Source organism: Megascapheus bottae, chromosome 21, assembly GCF_031878675.1.
Source record: "Megascapheus bottae isolate mThoBot1 chromosome 21, mThoBot2.hap1, whole genome shotgun sequence".
Classification (NCBI taxonomy): domain Eukaryota; kingdom Metazoa; phylum Chordata; class Mammalia; order Rodentia; family Geomyidae; genus Megascapheus; species Megascapheus bottae.
In genome coordinates this window covers 17,439,435-17,455,187 of record NC_143529.1, presented here as the reverse complement: position 1 = coordinate 17,455,187, position 15,753 = coordinate 17,439,435, and the positions used below count along the sequence as shown (strand labels likewise).

General features: G+C 37.6%; 1 protein-coding gene across 22 annotated transcripts in view; it reads right to left on the bottom strand.

The window, feature by feature from the left end:
* Map2 (microtubule associated protein 2) overlaps nt 1-15,753 on the bottom strand; it is a 254,807-nt gene that overhangs the window by 21,752 nt on the left and 217,302 nt on the right. For 11 of the 22 annotated variants that reach the window (XM_090354720.1, XM_090354728.1, XM_090354706.1 and 8 more), the window contains 5 exons: nt 11,569-15,252; nt 11,161-11,367; nt 10,831-10,965; nt 7,533-7,594; nt 2,133-2,280 (listed from right to left, as the gene is read on the bottom strand). In XM_090354720.1, the coding sequence (XP_090210846.1) occupies nt 2,133-2,280; nt 7,533-7,594; nt 10,831-10,965; nt 11,161-11,367; nt 11,569-15,252 (4,236 nt within the window). The remainder of the gene's footprint in view (nt 1-2,132; nt 2,281-7,532; nt 7,595-10,830; nt 10,966-11,160; nt 11,368-11,568; nt 15,253-15,753) is intronic. The other 11 variants (XM_090354725.1, XM_090354724.1, XM_090354727.1 and 8 more) reach the window with 4 other exon arrangements.

Genomic DNA, 15,753 nt, shown 5'->3' with positions numbered 1-15,753 from the left:
TTAAGACCTTCCCACTGTTCAGTACATGTGGACATTTTCGTTATAATAAATTATGCTCTACTAATCAAAATAACAAAGTTAAATGTTTTCTATTTGTCCTAAAAGTTAAGAACACATTTAAAGACATTAATATAATTTTGAAAATTTTCTCTACTTCTCACTAAATGAATAAATGAATGAACAAATGATTTCACTTGAACTCAGGGCTTTGGCACCTGTCCCTTAGCTATTTTTTCCGGGGATGGTATTCTACTGCTTTTGAGCCACACCAACACTTTTAGCTTTTAGTTTCTGTTTTTGGTTAACTGGAGATAAGAGTTTCATGCACTTTCCTGCTCAGACTGTTGGGAACCTCAATCTGATCATCAGATCTCAGCCTCCTAAGCAGCAAGGATTGCAGGTAAAAGCCACACGACCTGGCGAATTATTTTCTTACTTGTCAATTTCTGGATGGAAATGACTTTCTTGGACTAAAGGAGCTTTTTTGAATAGTTTTGTTTCCTTAAAATCTTTTAAACAGTTGCATAAAATGCCAGAACATTCCAGTGTGCAGTTAAGGAAATAATAGGACAATGGTAGTTATGTAATCCTAAAATAGGTCCAATGTCCCAAAGTCCTTAGATGATCATAGGGTCAGTTATCCTTTTTTTTTTTTAAACCAAATGACACAATATAATATGCTTGTGAACTCCAGTAAGGTAAAGAAGTTAGGAAACAAAAAAATTGGCTCAGAAAAATTAAAAACTAAGTTATATACAGATACATTTTAAAAGACAGAACATACTAGCTGAAGAACTGCCTTAATGTTGAAAATACCATTTGGTTTCCATAGCAATATACAGAAAGGAAGATTTAAAATGTTCCTTTGGGATAATTTGGATTATTTGCCTTATCCTATTATCATTGGGGTTATAGTTGATGCTCAATTACAACCTTAGCTATTTGGAGTTCATGTCTCTTCTTTCTGAGACTGCTAACTCTTAAATACTTTCCCTACTAGTGCAGTTTTATATTTTAGTCATGGTAAAAAGAATTTTGTAATATCAAAACATTCTCAGCACAAGCTTCAAAGATGGCTGTTTTTCAATGAAATTAATTGGTGTTGAGAAAATTATATATATATATATGTGTATATATATGTATATTATACATATATATGTATATTACACACACACACACACACACACACACACACACACACACACACACGGTCAAAACACTATTTAAATGCCAGACAAAATAATCCAATTTGAAGTAGGACAATTATTATTAAATATTTTTAAAAGTAATCGTAGAAACAACTAACACATGCTAGTGACTGCAATTTCCATCATTTTATGATTGTGTCTAAATGACACAGCTATAATTCTGCAAGTGATATTCTAGAGCATTTTTCCAATACTATTTTTTCCAAGTGACTATGGCGAAGTCATTAGGAAGGTGGGTTGTGAAGTTATCAGTGGGCTGAAAACCAAATCCAATCATTTCCCAGCTCTACAGCATCAAGCATGTTCTACCTTACTCCATGAGTCCTGGCACACATGAAAAATATTATGACAATTTGCTGGAATTGTTCCTTCAATAAATATAAGCCTTTGTTCATCTAAACATACATTGATTATATTTTAAAAAGACTAAAAGAAACTATATTTGAAGCCCAGTAATGGAAATTTTTCTTTTATTTGGATATTATAATATGAATTAATTTTTATCAAATACCTAACCATCATCACTGTTCATTCAACTGAGTAAAAGAATAATTAATAAATATAGACTTAGTACCTGTATAAATGTTCAAACTCCTATTGTTATTTTCTATATTAATTATTGCTTTAGATTTCTTTCTTGCCCTAAATTTCAAGGAAGAGAGAAAAAAATCCTCACAAAAATGACTATGTGAACCTTGTTCAGTAGATAATAAAGCAATTTGTTCCCATTTGCTCCCTCAATTGTGTTGGCTCAAGGAGCTATTGTCTGGATTTTCTGATTCTTAGGATAAAGATAATCAGTTCTTAGGGCTTATCTTATTGGAACACTGTAAAATACAGTAACTTCTGTAATGCGCTGTCTTCCAGTTCAGGTTATAAAGAATGACTCAAAAGAAAACCAAAACCAAACTGAAATAAACCTACTGGTGGTCCGTCTTGCTGAAGAGGCAATAGAACTGTTGAGGGAGAAGGAGTGCTCTTCTCTGTCTCCTGATACTCCCCGGCGAGGAGGGAGGATGGAGGAAGGCCTTGGGAGAGAAGAGCGTTTTTCTGGACTCTTGGTGACTCCATCCTGACAGAAGAGAATAAAAAGATAAGCAGTTCTTGTATATCACTGTTTTCATGATACAAGGGGATTATTCTCTTCTGCTTAATTTTCCTCCTGTAATAATACAAATATTTCTTTTAATTTGTATCACAAAATGCCATGTACTCACAAGCATTGCTACTCTGTAGCACAGAATTAATATTTTCTTAGATGTTTTATAAAAACAGAATACTATCCTGCAGCAAGTTCTGATAATTAGATATGAAACTCAAGCACTAAAGGACATTATGGATAAAATGAATTCACTCAAATTGTGAATTTTATGGGAAAACCTTCATTAGTCTGATAATTTATTAACCAGAAAGGACTAGCTGTAGGGAATTTCATGTATATTATTTACAGTGATCATGACAAAGTAGTGTGTACCTTTGTGCCACAACTTTAATTGTATCACATCTGTTCACCACAAAATATTGAGCACACTGTCTTGGCTTTCATACATTTCCTGATTTGTGTTGTAACAGCTTTTCCCAAGTTATATTCCTTTCTGAACTTTCATGGACCTTCTATTTTACCTTATTCCTTGATTCTGAGTTTGAAAAACAACTTGTGGTGCCCACTGAGGTGGGCCGTATTAAAAAACTGTCTGCACAAGTAGCATTTTTTCATTGTGCTAGGTAGGCTGAACTGTATCTTGGAGACTTTGTGCTTCCCTGTAAAGCAGGAATATTTGGCAAGGTAGAAATCTAGCCATAAAAGAAACAAATAAAAGGACAAAATAAACCAAACTTTGACGTAAAATATTTTTTTTAAAAAAGGACAACATAAAAGAAATTAAATTCATTCTTATAAGAACACATGATGAATGACAAGCAAAGATTGGTGAAATAAATGGGAATAAAGATTTTCATTGGATACCTCTTTATAGCTAGAAGTAACTTAGCAATACTTACATAAAATGTAGTTAAACATAAAAATAAACCCTAAGAGTAGATCCATAAAATCATGTGTTTCCTTTTTTTCTAAATACTGTGAATATTGTACTTTATATACAGAAGAGGCACTATGAATGACTCCTGGATTAAATGGTGGGTGGATGGATGAGTGGAAGGACAGAACCAAGAACGATATTGCTTAGACATGAGGGAATCGGCCTTGTGAAATTCTGGGACCAAAACAACATGTAAACTTTCCTGAAATGTAAGATTGTGCCTACCTAGAAAAACAGAAGATATAACTGAAAGTCAGAACACTATCATTATCCCCGTGAAAGAGCAGCAAGAGAGATTTATTTTTTGTAGGAGGAAGAAGGCTGGGGTTGAAATGAAAGCCCTAAGCCAGAGCTAGTTCTGAAGAAGAAAAACCCCAACAATAACAACAAAAACTATACACACACTTCTTTGGTACAGGTTTCTCTGGTTGTACAGAGGCTTAGGAAACAATCCGAAGTGGATAACCCCTGTCTTTGGAAACAAACTATTCAGGAAAGAACACAGCTTCAAGATGTCCTTGGCTCTAAAATAGACTTGGATTCTATGGAGGAGCAAGTTATGAACAAGTAGTGAAATAATTCCCACTCTGCATGTATGTCAATTACATTGTGCAAGTTACATGCATATTAGTAATATATACTTTTTCAGTGAATACTTTTAACAGTGAACATGATAGTTATTCTTTGGAGAGACTGGAGAAATATGTTACCCAAGTGGTTTCTTAATCTATTATTTTTTTTGGCATACCTCTGGAAGTGATAAACTGTTTGCTAGTAGTATTCATGTGAATGAAATCATTTCATTATCACAGATGCAGAAAGAATACGCCAAAGAATGAAGACCATTCTTCAAGCATGTATTGCCAATAACACTGTAAAAAGTCTTAAGGTAGAATGACTATTACAATAGAAATGAGGAAATCTTTATTTATGCTGGTTTAAGGATGGCACTAAGAGGCTACACTCTATACTACTTTATGACGTTATATATAGAATTTGCTCAATGAGAATACAAATTAAATATTCTTTTTGTTGTTGTTGTTGCTATTGTTGGTTATAGGGCTTGAACTCTGAGTCTGGGTGTCGTCCCTGAGCTCTTCAGCTCAAGGCTATCACTTTCCATTTTCTGGTGGTTAATTGGAAAGGAGAGTCTAATGGACTCTCATGTCCTGGTTGGCTTTGAACCTCGATCCTCAGATCTCAGCCTCCTGAGTAGCTAGGTTTACAAGCATGAGACACTAGCACCCAGGTCAAATAAAATATTCTTTATAAGTTTGTAATGAATGCATAAGTCCTACAATAGTAGCACATATGGAAATTATCATGACAATTTGCTGGAATTGTTCCTCTAATAAATATAACCTTGATTCACCTAATCCTATGTTTTTCAGGTTTTAAATGTTTGGACAAGCTATACTTGAAGTCTAGTATTGGATAATTTTATTTAAAAAATTTAGGAAATTTATTTTCAGACAATATAGACTTAGAAAACTTAAAGACTAATGAGTTCATTTTTTGAACAAAACATAAATAGGAACCAAGTCAACATACAGAACTAATTTTATGCGCAAATGACAGTCTGTAAAATGGGTTATAAATCCTCAAAAGGAAAGTCAGCACTGTGAAGAGCTTACCTATAAAAATCACAAGTCTTAATTTACAGGTGTGGATAACCCCTGAGGAGGTGTTTGCAAATGTAACTGGGTTAGACTTTTGAAGAAAGTCATACTGGCATGCCACATGTCTCCTGGGGTAGTGGGTTAAAAATACAGAAAAGATTGACAAATCCAAGGAGATTATTATCTTCAAATACTTAATTGGAGTTAGCTGTTACAAATATAGCAGATGAAACTGAGATTTTTCATCTCAAATTTTAACCTCCACAGTCGCCACTTCAACAGAGACATAAGCATGCACAGATTGCACAACTCCTTCCTTCCTTTTCAGATCCAGTAACTTGAGTGGGAAGTGTAATTGGGTCAGGACAAGTCATTCTTTTATGATTGATCCTACTCACAAAAGAGTGACTTTTAAAAATGTAATCTGGGAAATGAATTAATTGGATTGCTTTTGATCAAGAAAGACAACTACTAAAGCAAGGCAAACCACCACCTCCATGAGAAACCTAAGTGAGATAAAGGATTATAAGTAGTTCTGGTTCATTATAATGAGCAAATGAGCTCAATGCAAGATAATGTATGTTAGCATGTTTTTGGTTCTAGCACTGGAAAAAGAAAAAAACAAAAGAGCATTAAAAAGTATTAGAGAACTGTGCTGACTCTCAGAGAGAAACCATGCATGATTGACCTGAGGCTTTAGGAATTTTAAGAGAAATGGAATATTTGGAAGGAAAAGAAGATGGGATGTAAGAAGAAATAAGGGCGATGGCCAAACTTCTTCAGAAAGATAAGATGGATATTCACAAGAAAAGATTAGCTTTATGGCAAATAATATATACTCTGTGTTGCAAATGTAATATTAGATGTTAATTTTATTGAGTTTAATTGAAGACCACGAAACCTGAAAACTTCCTGAAGGTTTTTCTACACAATGTTCATTTAAATATATTTTCTTAAAGAAGAATAATTTCTCTAAACAGAGGACTCATTTTCCATATCTGCTTTTGAAAGTATCTGCATTTCAAATAACAAAAATAATGACTGACAATTATTATTGAATTGATTGCTATTTCCTAGGCATTTAACAGTGTGCTGGTTTATAAAATTTAATTTTCACAATTAAATGATATAGGAATTTTTATTATTCTTATTTTATAAAATTAAGACATAGGGAGCAAAAGATCATATATGAAATAAATATTAAAGATTTAGGAATAACAGCTTACTAGTTCTCCATAAGAAAGAAGAATATTACAAAGAGATATAAATATTGAAATCACATTCTGATTGAGAGAAAGCCTAATATTTACCAAAACCATAAACAGATTTTTAAATTTTATGCAAACATTCTTATAAAATCTCCCCAAATCAAGATGAAAGCCCTCAGTTTTAGATATCAGTTTGGATATTATTTAAAATGATACTGCTTTTAATTTTACAACAAGTAAAAATAGAGGTATAAATTGTGACCAGTGTTTAGAAATCTAAACAAAGTATGGCTTAAAAAATCACATGAATGTGGGCACACAAAATATTATAAGTTACAAACTAGAATTACCCAAATTATTTGCTATAATTTTAGGTTTTCATTAGAAGTTTTTAAATTTCTTCATTCCAATGATAAAAAAAAATATATGCTTCATAGTTGGGAGCCGAATGTAAGTGGTAAAATTCTTTCTTAGAAAGTATAGGCCCTGAATTCAAACTCCAGTACCATCAGTATATAAATGAAAATAAATACTATGTATAAACAAATAATAAATATGGATAACAAATGAATAATATGAATAATTTGAACAGCAAAATTAAAAAAGGAAAAGTAGAAAAATTATAAACACAAGAAAGACATATTTAATAAAACTCCACAAAAGGGATACTATGTCCATAATTTGGCAGATAAAGAGCTATGTAACTTTGGTAGCATGTAGAAAAAACTTTAAACTATATACAAACTTCTTAAAATAATAGTTTAATTAGTAGAAAACAACCCTAAGAAAATGCACTCATGAACTCAGCAAGAGATATCTCTCAGTGGCAATGTTGTAAAACTAGCAACAAAGTATTCTGAATGTCAAACAACATAAAATTCATTAGTTACATCATTGTGAATATGTTGAATGTGTTATATATTGTCAACAAAATGATTATAAGAATGCATTGATGAATTTTTACTGTCTAAAACAAGGCACAGCATTTTCATACCTTTTATTAAACCTCTAAATGTGTAAGAAAGAGTTCACATTAAGTATGGTAGTTACTTATCTCTAGATACAGGAATTATAATGGCTTGCATCCTTTTGTTCATATCATTATTTAATTTAGTCTTACTTTTAATAAAAACAATGAAACTATAAATTATATTTGCACTGATTAAAATAGTTAACTTGGATCCTATGAAAAGTAAAGGAAATTGATCTTCCTTGTTTTTGCTGTATCACTGGACTGCTTTATCTCTTTCTGTCTTACCAAATAAGGAGGCATTATGGCTTAGCTCTCACCAGTTATCTATCACCCATCATTCCAGATGTTAATACTGCCTGAGTGAGTGAACAGTTCAAAATGACATTTAACAGCATATATCGAATGTCAAAAGAAAATCTCAAGTTAATACAACTAGCATGGAAAGGAACTTGAAATGAAGAGCAAGGAAAAACTGAATTACTCACAGAGACTGTGTCCTTTGCCTGTTTAAATGCACTGGGAGTCTGAGTTGATTCACCACCTGGTGCTGTTGAAAAGAAAACACACAAAAGTCCCCAAACTTAGTAACTGAGTGGTGCTAAAACACACACATGCATGTTAGTACCTTTTGTTTTGGATACCACTATTTGAATAGACTAGTGAAAAGCAAAATGTTGTTGCTTTTGAGTTCCAAATACAGTAACTGGAGAAACCATAATAATAACAACAAAGGCTCCAACTCTTTGTGTGCCAGCTAGTACATCCTAGTGTCTACCAAAGCATGTATGCACACACCAAATTGTTTTCTGTGGGATAACAACATACCTGGGGATCTCTACTAGCTGCAGGTAGAGTCTTTAGAACAGAAGTCACAGAATAGCAATGTTGATGCTGTAGAATTTATACAAGCAGAAGCTGACTGATTTCTAGGATTGGCACGGTGTACTTAGAATTTAAAATCTTGCTCTGGAAAGCCACTGGCATCCCTACAGACGTCTCTGTATTTTATATCCCAAACTGTCATGATCAGTCAACTGTTCCTCTGCCTCTGTACCTCTTTCACAGTATAAATGACATTTGCTATGAAAATGTACAAGAAAGGAAAGAAATAGCTTGTCCAGGACAGAAAACATGACAGGAATCATAAGTTCAGTAAATACAGAATATGTTCTATTCATGCACTTCTTGTATGAAATCATTGCCACATCTGTTACTGTTGTTTCTCTTAGGCCATCTTTTTCCACCCCTGGTTTTGGCGTTGAATTCAACATCTCCAGCATATTCTGTGTCAATGACTTACCTGACTTAAGTACCTCACAATTTAAGGCAATTCTTTGTCTTGTAGAAAACCATAGTATTTGAAAGTTATTCTCAGAAAATAAGATACTCAAGGTTGGGCTTTTAATTTTCTCCTTAAAAATTATTTTTTGTGTTAAGAGTGAAAGTTTCAAGGGAGATAAAAAAATACATATCCTCATAACTCTCCAAATTAGTTCCATAAAGGTTTCTTATTTCCCTATGCAGCTCTCACATCAAAATCCTGTCTATAATACGTTTTTTGTTCTATAATGTTTTGTCAGTAACACTGCTTACAGATTCTAAAACCAAAATTTTAAAGACATCAGGAAACAAATGACCTCTGACTGCTTCCAAACCTACCTCAAATTCCTGTAGCATAGGCACGCAGTTTGCTTTAAACCAGTTGTACCCCATTTGCTATTTTTTTCTGTGAGTCTTTTAACATGGCAGCAATAAGGGAAAGTTCTAGTTAGTCCAAAGATCCTAAATTTCCTTTAAACATATTAACAAAAGCAACTGACTTCAGGTTGCTAAGGTGTGTAAACCAATGACATACACGTGACTAAGAATTTCATCCTGATGACATCTTCCATCTTTTCTGGCAGAATATGGAATTTCTTAATGCCCAAACAGGTTCTATATGCCCAAGTACTTGTCTAACTAGCATTTGTTGTGTTAATTCCTAGCTCCTTCTTTAGAGGCATTCCTTTCATACTGAATCTCTCTTTTTTTTTTTTTTTTTGGTATATACACCCTCCTTGCTCCATCCTGCTGTTGATAATTGTTCCTAAAGGAAAACATGTGGTGATGTGATTATGAAGACCACGAATACCAAGTAATGAAAATACTGGCTATGTGTGATAGTATGTGTCTGTAATCCCAATATTCTTAGAAGGCTGAAGTAGGAGGATGGTGAGTTCAGGCCCAGACTAAGCTATGTAGCAAGACCCTGCTCAGTCTCTGCTCAGTCCTGCCCACCCCTCCTCGTATGTCAAGTATTTTTTTTTGAGACAAAACATAGTGATCATAAAACTATCAGTTACTCTAATTTTCTTTTTCTTACGAAGACTCATGCTATACAATATTTAGAACTATCCAAGGGTTTATTTTTTTAAAAAGGCATTTATAATGTACAATGTAAAGGAAAAATATTCCTTCCTGATATAGCAGCATGGCTATTTTGTAGACTACAATCATATCAATGAAATGCTAAGTAAAATATATTCTAAATGAAGATTATGCTAACATAACTATATATATATATATATATAAAATAAATACTCTACTGAAATTGAGGAAAAAATTGCATCATCAGTAGGTTTTAATTGCAATTTCTAATGCTCTGTAAGATTTTTAAGCTTAGGGCCAGGAGTTGGCCTAGAGGTAGAGTGTTGCCTAGCACGCACAAAGACCTGGGTTCGATTCCTTGGTACTACATACACAGAAAAAGCTGGAAATAGTGCTATGGCTCAAGTGGTAGAGTGCTAGCCTTGAGAAAGGCCAAGGACAGAACCCAAGTCCTAAATTCAAAATCCAGGACTAGCAAAAAAAAGATTTTTAAGCTTAGTAAACAGTACACATGGAGAGAACAAAAAATAAGTAGATAGTACAATGGAAATACACCTTCTTATTTCTTTTTTCATTTTTTTTTTTTTGAGGCAGAGTCTTGCTTTGTAGTTCAGGCTGGCCTTCAACTCCTCCTACTTTCACCTTCAGAGCGGACTGGGATTACAAAAAAATCTGTTTATTTCTAACTCACCTCCCACTGAAAGCAACAGCAGTTTTATAAAGTAATATTGGAAAACTATACAGTTTCGATCCACAGATTTAAAAAAAACTGATAAAATATGAACTGAGATGTAGAGAGATCGACAGGTTTGCTAATTTTGGATAAAAAAAAATCTGATGCGATTGCCAGGCAATTTCACTTCCTTTTTTGTTTTTCTCATCTACAACAAAATCATTTTATGGCAAAACCACAATTGTATCCCAGCTTGCTTTTCATTTTCAATGCATTCCTGGTGGTTTTCAGTAACTTGTAACATCAGTAACAGATTTGGCAGTAACAATGTAGAAAATAGGACAAATTATATACATGTTTTTCTTTTTTTTTTAAGCATGAGGGAGATAAAGAAGCAAAATAATGAGAATGCATACCACGGTTAAATTCATCGCCATCGTCTAACCAAACACACAGAATGAAAATAGGAATCCCCAGAATGTGACATTAGAGGACAATGCCAAGATACAATCACGCACTGTTATGTCTGAGCATGAAAAAGAAACAGATGGTCATGATCTCTTCTGCAGGGAGGGGAGAAAAAGAAAAGAATAATGATACAAGACAATTGCAAAACTGTTCATGACTGATACGATTCTTGGAGGAAAAACAAAATGAAGAAGCAGCTACAATAATGAGATTAAAAACAACAACAACAGCACATCTATGTTTGCCAGCCACATTGCAGAATTTGAGCAAATCACCTGTGGTTTTCCGCTTAACACAGGAGAGATGAGTTGGTCTAGTATATTTGATAGCAGGTTTTAAAATGAATTTCCTGGAGGGAGAGTGGGCCTGAACTTCTGTTTTTTTAGCAAGTTCAGCCTTCTTATAAACTGCTATGAATAAGAAAACACAGAAAGCATACCATCAGGGAAAAAAAAGAGGAAACATTTGGAATAATCCAGAACAAAAATTTCATCAAATAAGCAGTTACCAAAATTAGGTAAATTTTTTTCTTACAAAAGAGTAATTATAAATTAGTTCAAAAAAAGACCCGACACATTTTTAAAAGAAGCGATTGTTACATGAACCTTTTTTCCTTCTCACTTCATCCCTGGAGACTGTGCTAGGCTCCTTTTTAGCTATTTTTCTTTCAGGAGTGGAAATTCTGCCTCTCCCGGTTTTAAAAGGCTTTTCTTTTCTATGTTTCTCGAGAGATGGTCTCCGAACTTCCTTGTCAGCTTTCTCCTCTTTAGGAATAGTGTCTAACTGCTCTGTCATGATGCTTCTGTCATCATCTGCGGATCAAAGCAAATCATGACAACAAGAACAGCAAGAACATTAGTCACACATGGCCAGAATCCTTCTTATAGTCAACCCAACTCAAAAAAGAAAAAGAAAAACGACAACAAAAGGAGGGAAAGGGAATGTGTGTAGTTGAAAAACAAATCCCATTAGGTTATTGGGCTTGATTAAAAGGAAAGGGGGGGAGCGCACACCTTGCGTGTCCACCCAGAGGCTGTCAGCATCCAGGATGGAGTCGTCGATGGTGGTCTCGTCTTTGTAATCGTCGTAGGTCTCCGTCTTGTACTCGGAGTAGGCGACGACGATGTCTCCTGTCTCTGGGGAAGCCGGGGCCTCCGGGGAGCCGTCTCTGGGTTCTGCCTGGGCTTCGGCTGCCATGTCCCCGGGGAAGTCCTGGTCTTCCTGCGGAGACGGCCTCCTCTCCAGCTCGGGCTGCTCGAGCGCTGCGAAGCGCACACTGTGCGAGCCCGACTCGCCCTCCTCCGTGGTGGTCTGCACGACCGTGATGAAGTCGTCCTCGATGGTCACCACAGACTCGATGCCCCCTCGGTGCTCGCCTGGACAGGCCTCCACCGTCTCCTCGTGGCGGCCCGGGAGGCCCGGGAGGCCCAGGTCCGCCAGCTGCAGGGTGTCGGAGCGGAAGAGGAGTTTCTCGTACTCTCCCCGGGCCTCGACCTCGGCCTCCTCGCTGGCTTCGGCTTCCACTGGGGTCTGCGTCACATCGGAGGGGGTGACGGATATATCGGGGGTCTCCTGGCTCTCTTCCTTTGGCAACGCCATGGGCTCCATCTGGACCTCGGCTGTGTCATCCGCCGCTAAGTCCGCCTCTGAAACGGCTGGCGGGCAAGGGATTTCCACCGACAGCTTCACTGCAACTTCATCCTGAATTAGAGATGATTCCGGGGATGTTTCCTTCTTGCCCTCGTCAGGTTTCAAAGACTCCATGGTGAGGCTCTCGTGTTCGCCGCTGGATTCGTAAGATTCCTCTTTGTCCACAGCCTCCTGATGCACCAGATCAGGCTTGGCTACCTTCTCCTTGACTTCACTCTCACTAACCTTGGCACCTTCTTTCACGTGGCCGGCCTCCAAGCCCATGAATGCATCTACTGCCTGGGGTGCTTTGGCAGAGGGGGTCAGCTCCTGCCCAGCTTCCAGTTGAAGCTCTGTGGCCTTCCCAGCCTCTGCACTCAGCCCTGCAGCCATCTGTCCAAAATCACTGATTTTAACGTCTAACTGATCCTGGTCAGCTTGCTTTGCAGCCAAAGCCAATTCCTGGTCAGCCTTTCTGGCTGGCTCTACCTCAGCTACCTCTGGCACAGAGCCGAGATCTTTTCCTGCTTTCTCAGGTGATGCATGTGTTGCCACCGGTGGTTCTTTGGGGATGGGAACTTGCTCATAGGCCATTCCCAATCCAAGTATCTCTGCCTTGTCACCACCCTCTTCTGTTTCCTTGATGTGTTCTTCACTCTTTTCAATGACAGTATCCAGCTTGTCATTAGTTTTTCTGTCCTGGTCAAACTCCTTACCCAGTCCTGACATATCAGCAGAGGTAGATGGAGCTGCTTCTTTCTCAGCACTCAACTCATCTTTGACTCTTCCAGCAGCTGCCAGCTTTACTTCAATCAAGGAAAGGTCTGTGGCCAAATCTCTTCGAACTTTATCATCAGTCCCTTCATAAAAGGAACCACTCTCTCCTGATAAATTGTCACTGTCTTGAACAGGTGATGGCAGAGGGACAGTGTATTTGTTGAACACACAGTATCCCAGGTCTTCCGGCTGACTGTCTGTTTTCACAATGACATGGTTTTCATCCATTACAGGTGGTAAGCCAGGACTGCTTTCCTCAACTAAAGTCTCTGATGCGACTGATTTCCTCCTGGCAACCTCAGCATCTGCACTCACAGAAGCCAACCTGGATCGTGTGCCTGCCAGATCGAGCATTTCAGGTAGGTCAGGGGCCATGACAGTTCCATTTTTGTAGTAATCTTTGGCTACAAACGGTGACTCACTGGGTGTCTCAGCTTGAGTATTTCTCTGATCAGTAGAAGCTTTCTCCTCCTCGATCTTTTCCTCCTCCTCCTCCTCTTTGCTTTCTATTGGGAAGCAAGGCGCTTTCTCCACTGCAGGTGTAGTAGCAGGGAGGTAGTCATCTCCTTCGTCCATACTTCCACTAGTGTTGGTTAGAATATCAGAAGCTAAAGGAGAAAGATCATGGCCCCTGCCAAAATTAAATCCAAGGGCGATGGAATCCAGGCAAGACATGGGCAAATTGATTGACATGCTTCTTTGTTCTATGGCAGACCTACCACCAAGTCCTAAGCTTCTGCTGAGTGTCAGGTCATCCTTATTCTTGCTGTGGAGATCCCTTTTCTCCCCATATACTTTCGGATCGATGGTGAACATTCTCTCTTGAGGAGAACTGGGTTCTTCAGGTAACTCAGAGGGATAACTCTGTGCAAGAGTGCTGTACCCTGCTTCGTGGGCTGGAGTGCTGGACTGGGATTCTTTGCCCTCTTGATTCATGGGAGATACGCTAGCAGTGGACTCTTGGGCACTTTCTCTTGTATCGCTTAGTTCATAGTAATCACTCCCTAGCTGAATGCTCTTTGTGGCTTCTTCTTTCAAGGCAGATGTTTCAAAGTACTTCGACATTCCTGACTTATCTTCATAAAATGGCATGCCAACCTCAGCTGATGTTGCAGCCCCAACCTCTTCCACTTTATCTCTGACAGAAACTTTCTCCTCAGAAAATTCCTGGGCTGCACTCTTTTCACTTAAAGTAGCCGGCTCAGTTGTGTCTTTTTCCAAGGTCTTAGAGGCCATGACTGAATCTGTAAATGGTGACTCCAAACCTGCAGTGAAGGAGTCCTGTTTAAATATGTCTGTGTCCTGTGCTTGGCTTGCCTGTCCTTCTGTTGAGAAGGAAAGCTCTATGGAGCTCTGAGTGACACCTGTTTCTTCATCTCTCTGCTTTGGGGGCTCCTTCTCTTTTTGTGTAACTTCTTTATCAGAAAAGATTACTTGTTCTTCAGGTTTGGGCTGTGGTTCCTCTCCACTGGGGATGGAAGTTTCTTTTTTCTCTTGATCTTTGCCTTCCTTTTCTTCTCCTAAACTTTTCTCCACAACATATCCTTCCATAACTAGACCATAAGCATCCTTGGGTAAGATAATCGCTTCTGTGGCTGGAATTTCTGTTACTTTCTCAGTCTTATCCTTCTGCTGCTCCTCTACTTTAGCACTATCTTTGGCAGTAGCTGGGTCAATGGTTTCCTGCTGAGACTTTTTGTCTTCTGGTTGTAAGAGGACAGGGGCAAAGGGTGAAGATCCTGTTGCAATTTCATTCTTCATGACATCTAAAGGGAGAGTGAAGCCACCTTGAAAAGGACTGGGCATGGGAGAATCAAACTGCTTCCCTTCCCATCTTGGGATATCCTCGAGTACGTCTTTCTCTCTCATGGGTGTCAGGGGACCAGGAGAAACTGGAGCGGCTAAACCCCACTCATCTTTCTTTGTTTCAACTGGAATTTCAATGAACCAGTCTTTCTGCTCTTTGGGAGCTGGAGGCTCTGCAGAGAAGCCAATGCCAGGTATTACTACACTTGTTTCTGTCTTCTGTTTCATGTCTTCCAGGCGGTCATCAAGAGCATGCCCAAACAGAGCCAGAGGAGCTCTTTCTCCTTCTGTACCTTGGATTTCCTTTTCATCAGGGGAGGTTTCAGTTGTCTCTGGCTGAGGAACTAAGGCAGCATGTTTAAGGTCTTCACCAGGCTTATATATGATCTCGGATTCTTTTTCCTTCGTATCTAAGGGCTCTGCCGATGAGGGAGTCGTTGATTCCCGCTGGTCATGAAACTCCATCTTCGAGGCTGTAAGTAAATCTGAAGTAATCGGGTTGATTTTTAAACAAATAGTAAGAAAGGGCTTTCAGGCAGTAAGCTTAAAAATCATACTTAGAGATGGTAAATGAAGAGAGGAAGTTTAAAGGAAAAAGCATGGACCATGCAAACATGCTTGCCATTTAGAAACCAATATGCAAATGATAGTACTGATGTATATGTATGCTATTACTAGAATGGAATGTTAGAAATTAATGGAATGTTAGAAATTACTTTCAGAAAAATTTTCTTTGGGCCACTTATTTATCCTTCTTTTGGCTTTCTTTGTTAAGTTTCCCCTAAACCTTATGTGATGTGCATTAGAGTAAAAAAGCAAATGTATGTGCTTTCCATAGAAAATGATAAATTAATACATACTGAATGATAGCTGATGTTACAGTACAAAAGGATTGGCAGCTCCTGAATTTGTTTAAAGGTTTTCTCATTGAAAATAAATTGGTGGACCATGGGCAGAAGGTCAGGTAATTCATAATGATAAAATAT